Here is a 12110-nt window from a genome sequence, read left to right on the forward strand (position 1 = left end):
CATCCCCCACATCCCCCACTCAGTACTCTATATTGCATCCAAGTTTTAATGCCTTTTTAAGAGGCTTTTTTTAACTGTTTTGTGAACTTCTATAAAATAGGCTACCTCACCTTTGGATTTGAATGATAGTTTCAAATATCGGAGGTCCTGTGTAGGAGGTCTGTAAAGATCTTCATCATGCTATTCAGATTAAAATCAGACTTTATTGGAATGTGTGAATAAAGAAAAAAGTATTGAATCAGAGAGCAAATGTTAAGTAAATAGTTCCCTTACGTGTGTAAACATATTCAAGGAAGCAAGTGATATTCACAGAGCAAATAATGATGGCAAGGAACTTCATGTCAATAAGCATCTTCTGAAATGAGTATCCACTCACTGGTATGGGAAATATCAAACTTCTTTTAAATATCTCTAACTCACATTTTGAATTATACCCAGACAATAATTAAAGAAAAATGTGGGATATCTAGCAACATATTTAAATATAATGGTTCCTTTACAACTGGGGAGGACTGAAATTTGACTGCCTTGTGACAATGTTACAAAAGGAGAGAAGGAATATCAGGAGAGGGCGGCACGGTGGCACGTGGGCGGCACGGTGGCACAGTGGTTAGCACTGCTGCCTCACAGCGCCTGTAGACCCGGGTTCAATTCCCGCCTCAGGCGACTGACTGTGTGGAGTTTGCACGTTCTCCCCGTGTCTGCGTGGGTTTCCTCCGGGTGCTCCGGTTTCCTCCCACAGTCACAAAGATGTGCGGGTCAGGTGAATTGGCCAAGCTAAATTGCCCGTAGTGTTAGGTAAGGGGTATATGTAGGGGTATGGGTGGGTTGCGCTTCGGCGGGTCGGTGTGGACTTGTTGGGCCGAAGGGCCTGTTTCCACACTGTAAGTCTAATCTAATCAGTTTGCCCATTAGCCAGTGTTCTAGTGGCAAGGCTCCACAATGTTGGTGGTTGGAGAATTTATCCTGAGAGCTTTAACTTCAGGAATCACTCTGACTCTGAAGGGCAGTGTAAAGGTGGAGGCTACATCACTGAACCTGGGTTTATCACCCTCTGTACTGGCAGTATAACTGTGAGGTATCAAATCAAAAAAGCTCAATGGATTGTCTTAAAGGTGTATTTTACGAATACATACTGTCTCTGAAACATTATTCACCAGGTGGGAGTAAAGCTGTACACGGATGTGATCTCTCATTGCCCTACATGACAGCACTTCAAAAATATTTCATTGGCTGCAAATTGCTTTGAGATTCCGGTGCACATAAATACCAGGTTTTCTTTCCTATAGTGTGAAAACTGTTAATATGATACAAAGTGCAGCCTACAGTATTGACATTGGACATGGTCCAAAGGAGATTTATTTGATTCATACTTGGATATAAGGGCCGGATGAATTGTATACTAGGCTGTTAAAGGAAGCCAGTGAGATTCTTTGAGGATCATTTTCCAATCCTAATTAGGTACAGGTGAGGTACCAGAGGACAGGAGGTCAGCAAATGTAATAGACAAATAATTATAAGCTAGTTAGTCTGATCTCAGTGGTGGGGAAATTATTAAAATCAATTTTGGGAGAAAAGAGTAGCTGTAACTTCGAGAGGCGAGGATTACCCAGGGATAGTCAGCATTGACTTGTGAAGGGAATGTCATGTCTAACCAACTGAATTGTATGTATTGAGGAAGTAACAAGGAGAATTGATGAAAGTTGTGCAGTAGTTGTCGACATGGATTTTAGAAAGGCATTTGACAGGGCAGGCTCCTAAGAAAAATTCCATCACACTCCTGACTTGTAAAAGGTGCTTTGTATATGGTGAACAGGCAATGGAGTAACAAGAGGTGAGGTCTTCCCTTTCGGAGTCCCTATGTACGCACTAGAATAATTGTGCTTGTATGCCATGTATATGCTAGAGTGCTCCTCTGTCTTTGTGTGTGTGTGTGTGTGTGTAAAAGCAGCAGTGGGTTTAGCTGTGGGGCTGCTCATAGTTGAAGCCCTCCAATACTTATCAATACTGACTGAGCCACCAGTAAAAGGCTGTGGCTGTAGAGAACCGCATCCAAACTTGTATGAGACTTTGAAGCGAAAATACGGACGAGATTCAGGATATAGCACAATTGCAAATTCACTATTTGATATCTGAATTAAACTTATACATCACTGATCAACAAATTGTTTCCATTCCCATACGGCGGCATGCAGTATTCCATCTAAAAAACCGTGCTAACTCAAAATACAACAGCGAGTGAAGTAAATCCCAACCTTCGTTCATAGTCAAGAGAGGCCAGTCCTTAACATACATTTACCGAAGCGTTCTGTGCGGTTTCTCCATATTTAACAACCTCGTTCAGGGAGCCAAGGTATTTTTGAAGGTAGGCTCTGGGCTCTGCAAAAATGGAACTGTTACGTTGTCAATAATGAACGGTATTAACTCGGAGCAAAGTGAGTTCACATATTCGCTCAGACAGCAGCATTGTTTAAGTTGGAATCTTCAGCAGATTTGTGGGGTTCAGTGTTGCTGCTAAACTCAGCGAGTTTAAGTCTCAGTCCAGAATCCGGAGCACATTTGGAAAGCTATCAATTCAATGGGGACATTGAGAGGGTTGGAGATGAATCAAAGCGCTCGGTCAGCCTGTACAAATGGATGTGAAACATCCTGGGGCATTCTTCCAAGGAATAGCAAGGAAGTTCTCTCCGTGTCCAACCTGATAATCCTTCCTCAACCACAGAAACGGGTTTATTTATCACAGTGGTGCTTATGGGACGTTCATTAGCTGAAACGGACAGATTCGCCAACTTCGAAATAAAAGGTCATTGGCTGCTTGAATCCCTGTGGAAAATCCCTAGGAACAAAAAAAATGCAAGCTCTTTCTTAATTGAACACCTTAAGGACGCTGTGTGCTCATTAAAAGTGAAAGATAGAACTCAACTGTAAAACCTTGCTGTACCCAATGCCAAGGGTTCATTAAAAAAAGAACAAATAGACTGAATCCGAACCGATACCAATGGGAACTGCAATACCTCGCTAACAACACAGCAACACCACAGCACTTAGCACGGCCAGAGACATCAGAATGGTTTATTTAAATAAATAATTCAGCACATCAGGAATACAGTTCAGCATTTTTAGCTGCTTAATATCTTTCCTTACACCACTCTTTTCTTCCTCTGATTATTAATCAAGCCCCGCTTTTTAACAAAAAATAACTTTTAAAACGCGAGTTACTTTCGGAGTGAGGTTTTGGAGTTGGTCAGACTTTAGATTGAAATGTGTCTGTGTTCCCCACCACCCTCCCCATCCCCCTTCATCAGACTGTGTGAAGACCAGTGTTGTGTGATTGGAACTGGCTGATTTGGTCACTGCTGAGCGGGAGTGAACCATTTTTTTGTTGCACCTTTCAACAATAACAAAAAAAAACTTCAATGTACCAATCGCCAAGGCTGAATAGCTCGCCGTTAAAACTGGGAGGAGCGTGTGGATGCTTATAGATCAGCAATGCTCTTCTATAAAAAGCTGGGTTCCTGACTGAGAAGCCAAACGGTGTGAAACATTCCAAGTCTACTTCTGTTGCGGGTGAGCCTCTGTTCAGCACCATGGACAGCGACCGTCTACTCGCCGCTATCTACTTCTCTGTCCTTCTGTCTGTGGCCAGCGGCTCTGACAGCTCGGATTTAGAGACCAGAGCCCTGAGAGACTTCTACCCCAAAGATCCATACCCTTCCAGCGAAAAGGAACTGGTCAGTATTATGTCTTCTTTTTTTTAATTTCCTTAACTAACGGTTTCTTGGGTGTGCCTAACAGAAGGAGACAGATGGGGGTACTGTTTAACATTCACGGTCATTAGTGTGAACATTCGGCAACATAAAAGCAGCTAGCTGTGGGTGCTGGGAACCTGAAATAAAAACAGAAAGTAGGGGAGACACTCAGCAAGTCTGGCAGCATCTGTGAGGAGAGAGAGAGAGAGAAAAACAGAGTTCTGTTCCCGTTTGCCTATTTAATGTGCCTTTGTTTTAAAGAAATTTGTCGAAGGTGTTGATCTGACCCTTTTTTCTAAAGAAAAAGACATTGGAAGTTTTAGCACAACGATTATTTGAAGTGAGCAAACACCCGAGTAAAGGGATTGGAGATGGAGGGCACGAAATTCCCACCATGACAGCATGTGAGGGGTAACTTCAATGGAGCTGAAAATGTGTTGCTGGTTAAAGCGCAGCAGGTCAGGCAGCATCCTAGGAACAGGAAATTCGACGTTTCAGGCCAGAGCCCTTCATCAGCCCCCGTCGAATTTCCTGTTCCTTGGATGCTGCCTGACCTGCTGCGCTTTAACCAGCAACACATTTTCAGCTCTGATCTCCAGCATCTGCAGACCTCACTTTTTACTCGTAACTTCAATGGATTCAGTCAGTTTCTTGATGAGTCGGTGGGTGGCTTTTTTGGGGAGGGGGGGGTGCGTGTTAAAATGTTGTAGGAAGCATTCCATTTGGCTCAGATATTACGGCAGTCCTGTGACCCCAATAATTGGTGGAGGAGTTTCGACTCCATTTCGGGTGCTTGTACTCAGGTCAATGCGATAAAAATGCTTTAAACGGCTGATTTCCTTTTTTTTAAAAATGTGAACTGGTTTGGCCCACAGCTCGGGGCACTGCAAGAGGTCTTGGAAAAACTGCAGACGAAACGGCTCCCCGCCTGGGAAAAGAAGTTTGGACAAGTCCCACTGGTAACGTCAACCTGCTGTAACTCTGATCTTTCTATTCTAGTCTTTGTAGTGTCCTGGGGGTTGCAGAGGGAGTGAGAGAGAGAGAGAGAGAGAGAGGAAGAGAGATTTTTTTTAGTTACTGCCTGAGGGAAAGGCACTGTCAACATTTGAGGTGGGTCTCTCCCCGTCCCAGAATCAACACCGGGCATCCCATGTTCCCACTTGGTCACTGCCCTCTCTGTGCCCCCCTGTCTCCATCACAGAGTTCCTTCCCACATCTTGTTGAGTTGCTTTTGGGGAAACTGGGACTGCATCTGGTGAGATAGCAGAGGGAATGGTCAGTAAACGGCCCTACCTGGCTACCATGTCCGGAACATGCACATCCCTTTATTAAACTGGTTATGGGATATCCCCACTGAGTGTCTGACCAGAATTGAAACGATTTTAATTCGGTTCTCCCATCAATCTGAGTCTGAGGGGAGCGGGGAGGTTGGTTTCACAGTTGAACCCCAAAGTCCAGGCTGTTCAAGATCTGACTGACGGCCTCCCCCCCCCCCCCCCCCCATTGAAACGGGATGAAATGAGCAATTTACAGGAGAATTCACTTTCAGATTGCACCCATCACGTCCCTTGGCGATTGCAAGGTGTTGTCCACGGGAGGTGAGCGGAAACAGCACCGGCACTTTGTGTCGATAACCTAGCGCCAGGATAATATCCTACCCACTCCGTATGCGAGGCAGCCGTCTCTCATTAACCCTGGAAACCTACAGCACTCCCTTCAGTCGTGCTGGTCGGCTTCAGCAAGTGTAATCCTGTCTTGGGACTGTCTCCGCTCAGCGGTGACGGTAGGCACCAGTGTCTACATTGTCAATGGCCTGACTGTCATTGCATTCATGTAGAACATGAGAGAGTTTCCTACTGAGACCTGTATGACCCATTCTCTCCAGCTCTTTCGGAGATGTAGTTTCACCATCACCCACATAGAATCTTCCAGCTCTCCAGCATGGAAACAAACCTTTCAGTTCAACTCGCCCATAATTAATCTATTTTTCACTCTATTCAGCACATTTGCCAGCAGACAGCAATCAGGCCATTGAATTATGTTTGCCTCCAACCCGCCTCATTTACAATTTTAGGGAAACATAGCCAGGTATCTGAGACCTGGGATTCTGTATTTGACTGCAGCGTCCCAGTATTGAAAAAGAAGACATGGTCTGTGTTCCTGCACCTTTCAGTTGGAGTAAGACCCCAGTGAACCACCGTACCAGCCAAGATTCACGCACCCACACACTGCCTAAAGCCCACTGAGCATCCTGGGGGGAGAACATAGAGGGTAAGGAAGAAACTGCCCAGAGAGTAAATCAACATCCTTGCTGTTCTTTCTGGTAGAGTTCATCTTTTGGTCGGCATCATAATTTCTCCCCAAGAGTGAGAGGTTCAGAATAAGGCAGCAATTAAATCATTGCCTTCTTCCAGTTTATTTTTACACAAAAGGTTTCTTAAAGGGACTGAAAAGTGTATTGGATAAAGTGCCATTGCGTGCACAAAGGAATTTTCTTGTTCAGTCATGACCTGACTTCAGTAGCTCTAAACTTGCTGGAGATGTAAAAAACGTCGCTGGGAGAACTGAACGTAAATATTACTGGAGACTAATTGAAGAAATGACCAAATAAAGAACAAAGGTAATCTAGACAAAATTTATCTCCCTCACCCCCCCCCCAAAAAAAATCATTGAAACATGGTCCTGTATGAAATAATCAACACAGTGGCTCGGTGGTTAGCACTGCTGCCTCATAACGCCAGGGACCCGCGTTTGATTCCCCCCTCAGGCGACTGACTGTAGAGTTTGCACATTCTCCCGGTGTCTGCGTGGGTTTCCTCCGGGTGCTCCGGTTTCCTCCCACAGTCCAAAGATGTGCAGGTTAGGTGGATTGGCCATGCTAAATTGCCGATAGTGTCCAGGGATGTGCAGGCTAGGAGGGTTAGCCATGGGAGAGGGTGGGTCTGGGTGGGATGCTCTACAGAGTGGCAGTGTGGACTCGATGGGCCGACTGGCCTTCTTCCACACTGTAAGGGTTCTATGGATAATCCTTTTTATAGCAATTTGATTATTTATTATGGACCATGAAGTCAAGCACAGGAAGTGTATACTATTTCTTTCTGACAATGACAGAAAACATACCACACTCAGTGAAGTTGAATTTATTCTTTGAAATTGATTTGTATGCTGGTGATAAAGCTCTCAAACAACAGCCCGTTTTTTATCTGATTAATTTCTGCGGTTTTGTTTCTGTTGGAAGGTTTGCCACCATTTGTTTGAGTTGAACAAACTTTTCCAAACTTGAAATAAAATAACATTTTCAGTGAAGCTAAGTGAAAGGATTTTAATTTGCTTTTGATTCTCAATGAGAAATAATAGGAAATTTAATGATGTAGCTGAACACAGCTTTATTTTCCAACATGGTATAACGTAACAACATTAGAAATAGAAGCATGAGGCCATTCAGCCCTTTAAAGCTGCTCTGCTAGTCAATAAGATCATGACTGATTAGATTGACCTAAACTCTGCTTTCCTACCTGTTCCCACCACCATGATCCTCAAGTACTTACATTTTTCATCATGAAGCTAACCATAAGGAGAATAACCCAAAGAACTGCAGATGCTGAACATCTGAAACAGAAACAGAAATTACTGGAGAAAGTCAGCAGATCTGGCAGCATCTGTGGAAGAAGGTGGGGTTAATGTTTCAAGTCCTGTGACCCTTCTTCAGAGTAGTTCTTTGCTGAGTTTCTCCAGCAATTTCTGTTCTGATCATGAGGAGAGTTGGGACCAGCTATTGAGTCTCTGCTATCACCCCACCCTATACAGACCAGAAATCAAACTTGTACCCTTCACCAATTTTATTGACAAGAAATGATGGATAATGCATACTGTTAATGTGCAAATAACTCAGCAGCATCTGGTCATAGAGACAAAACCCGTTAATTTGAAATCATCACAAATAATTGGACAATTTTCAACATTCAAGCCCTTTGCTGAAAAGGATATCTCACACTTACCTTCCTCACAGTAATGTTTCTGCACATGAATTGGTTATTAAAATCCTTGTGGAAAATTAAGTCCTGTAATTGACAATGCAAATTTAAACAAATTGATCATTGATAGCCAAAACAAAAACCCAATATGCTGGGAATCTGAAATAAAAGCAGAAAATTGTGGATGTACTCAGCAAGTCAGCATCTGTTGAACAGGAAATTAAATTTCAAACTGACAACCTTCTGTCAGAATGCAATGGATATCAGTGCGATTAAAAATTAACCTGTGTTGCCCAGGCAGTGAACAATTAAGAGTGTGATGTCTCATTCCTGCAGATTGGGAATAGTTTTAGAACATTTTTCAAACCTAATCAGTTTTTTCTTTTTCTTTTTTGCCTGTTTCTCTCCACTCTTAATCCAATCTTTCCCCCATTTAAAAAAATCTCTTTTAACATCCAATTTGACAGTCTATAATGTCCTTCTCCTCAGTTTTCCTTCATTTCTCAATTCTGAAATCTCCTTGGGCGAGGAAGTAGACTCTTGTTGGTCCATTAACCTCTGAAGTGTCGGATGCTGCATTGGTTTTGCTGTACCATTCTCAGTTCCTACTTCCAGCAAATTATGGCTCATGGAAGGTGGTCAGAGCTGAAATGCAGTGAAAAAGATAAAATATTATGAGATGCACCAATCCAGATAGATTTAGCCCTTCTTTCCTTTGTACTGATTTTGATGGCAAATGTAATGTCATGTGTGAATTTGAACAAAGAGGCCAGAATATCCCTGGTTCCATCCACAGCAGGTAAGGAGTTAAGTGATCTCAGTGTTTCAGTAGTAGGGATGCTATCATTGCTGTTAGCATTCCAAGCTAAAAAGCAAAAGAATCCTCCTGGCAATTTATCATTCATTAACTCTGCTGGAAAGTGGTCATTTGGGGATTGTATTTGACAGTGATAGTTTTGTAATGGAATAATGGACAACCCTTATATACTAAGCTTCAGTGTAACTTGTCTTATCCATTTGGATGAAATGCCAGAGGACCCCTCACATCAAACCTATATGCAAGCTAATACAAAGGCAACAGAAAATAACTAACTAAACCAGAAGATGGATAGTCTTTGTGCAGATTATAGAACTGTATCCATTTGCAAATTGGAAAACCCCACAAATAAGGGCAAGATTAAATTGCTTTGGTTCTTTAAGTGTCGAGAGTGTGGTGCTGGAAAAATACAGCAGGTCAGGCAATATCTGAGGAGCAGGAGAATCAATGTTTTGCGCGTAAGTCATTCATCAGGACTGATGAAGGGCTTATGCCTGAAACATAGATTCTCCTGCTCCTCAGATGCTGCCTGACCTGCTGTGCTTTTCCAGCACCACACTGTCAACTCTGAACTCCAGCATTTGCAGTCCTCCCTTTCTCCTCCACAGTCCATTCTGCATCTGATAAAATGTCAGTCATGTGGATAAACTGAATGATATCCTTATAGTCAACTTGCCTAGAGTAATTCAATGTCTTGTGTGAATATAACCATCAAACAATAATTCATGAACTTGGATTTTTAAAATGTGTTTATTCATTCATGGGGTGTGGGCATCACTGGCTGTGCCAGTATTTATTGCCCTCCACTAAATGCCCTTGAGAAAATGGTGGCGAGTTGCTCACTGATTTATCCTCATTGACTTATCATTAAAGGAATTTAAAATCATTTTTCTTTTTGGACTTACAGTTTAGGGATTATTGAATGAAGAATGGCTTTGATTTGGACCACTTGCATACCCTGTTAATGTTAACCTCTCCTTTGTATATTGTACAAATCACTTTGTACATCGCTATCCCAGTATTGTACTTCTTTTTCACTCTCAGAAGCCTGTACATTCATTTCTACCTCCACCTCTCTGACTTGTTTAAGATGCAGCTTAAAAGCAGCTTTTTTGACCAAGATTTTGGTCTTAACATTGCAAAATTATTACAGGTCAAATATTGCTGGTTACAACCCCTGATACCTTTGACGATATCGAAAGTACTAGATAGATGCAAGTTGTTGTCTGGAAAACTTGCTATTTTCTGTTTGCCTCATTACCCAATTACTATTCAATTACACATAACTTTATGTTAGCAAATGAATTCCAATTTCGTGCAATTTGTTTGGTTTATGAGTAGAGAAAGCTGCCTTGATAGAATCAGTGAACAAAGATTTTGATGATCAGCAACTGCAGTGCCCTGATTGGATAAACTGTCCTGCTTGTATGCAGTTAATTCTACATAATGGCATCCTCTATATCCAATGGAGGAGCGTCAGACTGCATTGAAGTCATTAACCAGTAAGGTCTTGTTTTTGTCTATTTCCAGTGCGATGTTGGGGAACAGTGTGCTGTCAGAAAAGGAGCCAGGATTGGGAAGCTGTGTGACTGCCCCAGGAGTTCTGGCTGTAACTTCTTCCTGCTTAAATGCTTGTAGAGAAACCCAAGATATCTGGCAAAACCATTTCTATTTACAATAGATAGAAGCAACATATGTCTGGTGGACATATTTTACATACAAAACATTGTTAACACTCCATAATGTAATGGTACATAGACCTATTCCTGTACAAGAGCCTTGTTCTGTCTGTGTTTCACTGCCCTTGGAAAGACTGAATCTATTATTAAATATGTTATTCTTGTTTTCTTACAGTAGTCTGTCTGGTCTCTAGGTTCCCATGTTTAGTACAAGAATAACCAGTTTTGGTGCAGTATTACTGGTTGTAGCAATGTCTGCCTCAAAATAAAATGGTCTTTCCATCAAATGCCAGGGATGTTTTTTATCTAAATACATCTGTCACATTTTAAAATGTTGGGTCAACTCCAAACTGTATACAAGCTGGAACATATTTTTTCTTAAGAATTATTGTCTGAATTAGGCATTTCTGGCATCTGTTGCCCATTCTTAGAAGATCTAATTCACTGAGAGAACTGTGGAAACTGTAAATCAGAAAGAGGAATTGCTGGAAAAATTCTCAGCAGGTCTGGCAGCATCCGTGGAGACAAATCAGAGATAACGTTTTAGGTCCAGTTCTGAGGAATGGTCCCTGAACCCAAAACGTTCACTCTGATTTGTCTCCACAGATGCTGCCAGACCTGCTGAGCTTTTTCAGTGATTTCTGTTTTTGTTTCTAATTCACTGAGAGATTTGTTAGGCCACTTCAAAGGGTTGTCAAGAGTCAACTGTATCAATATAGGAAAGGGTCTCACAACATACAGGGCAGAGAGCAGGAAAGGGGATATATAGCAACATTCTGTGGTGAACGTACCTCTTGAGTATCATCAGGATGGAAATCCAGGAAAGGCGAGCTGAACAGATTGAGTGTCTCTTAAAGAAGAACAAAGCAGATTGCTTAACTATAAACTTGTGGAGGGTTTAATTTCTTCTGTTTCAGAATTAGCTTTGTGAGGACAATAAATAATTCCTTTGTTGTGACCTTCTCCCCTCACTGGCTCTCCTCAGTCCACACACCACAATAAGACATCAGTGCAGGCGTAGGCAACTGGTCCCTCAGAGCTGCTGCATTAATCCACAAGATCAGGATTGATTCTTAAACCTCATTGCCATTTCCTGCTGTAGTCCACATCCACTGGTTCCTTAACTTCCAGCAATCTATTGATCTCAGCCTTGAACACACTCATATCCACAGTTTGCTGGGGTATAGATTGAGAATCATGGCAGTGAATTTCCCTTGACATAGCACTGCACACTGATGCTCCACAATATCTCCACATTCCTGCATAGCCAGATTCCAACTAGGAACAATCTTCTAGAGGCATCACTTCTCAACTAGACATAATCCAATTCCTTAGAGAGCCATTTCATTCTGAACTCCAGGAAGCCTACAATTGTCTTGATCTAAATTGCACAATTGAGAAGGGGGTTGATGATAAAATTATGACTTTCCTTTTAAACTGAAGGACATCAATTGACTACACTACATTGCCTTATTTATACAGCCGTATTTAATTTAACATTCGAGAAGCGATGCTTTCTTAAATGGCTGTTAACATTGAAAAGTGGAATACTGAATGCGTTTTACCAGTTTCTTTCCCTATCTTGAGACATCCAAGTCACAAACACAAAAGATCGTATTTGGCAACAGTAAGTGAAGACCTAACAAATTTTGGAAATAGGGAACCATTTGGTCCTGAGGATGGAAACTGTTCCATGTAAACATCCACATAGTATAATATTTGCAATGAGTCAAGAAACTCACTCACATCTCACAGAGTCATAGAGTCATAGAAAGATACAGCAAGGAAAAGTCCCTTCGGTTCAACTCTTCCAACCCAATCTAGTCCCACCTGCCAGCACTCGGCCCATATCCCTCCAAACCCTTCCTATTCATATACCCATCCAGATGAC

At 42.1% G+C, this 12110-nt stretch overlaps 1 protein-coding gene across 1 annotated transcript; it reads left to right on the plus strand.

Moving 5' to 3' along the window:
• Positions 1-3587: 3587 nt before the first annotated feature.
• On the plus strand, positions 3588-10178 carry cart3 (cocaine- and amphetamine-regulated transcript 3). The gene is made up of 3 exons (XM_060853699.1): positions 3588-3731; positions 4625-4708; positions 10071-10178. Exons 1-3 carry the CDS (start codon positions 3588-3590, stop codon positions 10176-10178), a joined length of 336 nt encoding a protein of 111 aa, XP_060709682.1.
• The last annotated feature ends 1932 nt before the right edge of the window (positions 10179-12110 follow it).

This window comes from Hemiscyllium ocellatum, chromosome 42, assembly GCF_020745735.1.
Source record: "Hemiscyllium ocellatum isolate sHemOce1 chromosome 42, sHemOce1.pat.X.cur, whole genome shotgun sequence".
NCBI lineage: Eukaryota > Metazoa > Chordata > Chondrichthyes > Orectolobiformes > Hemiscylliidae > Hemiscyllium > Hemiscyllium ocellatum.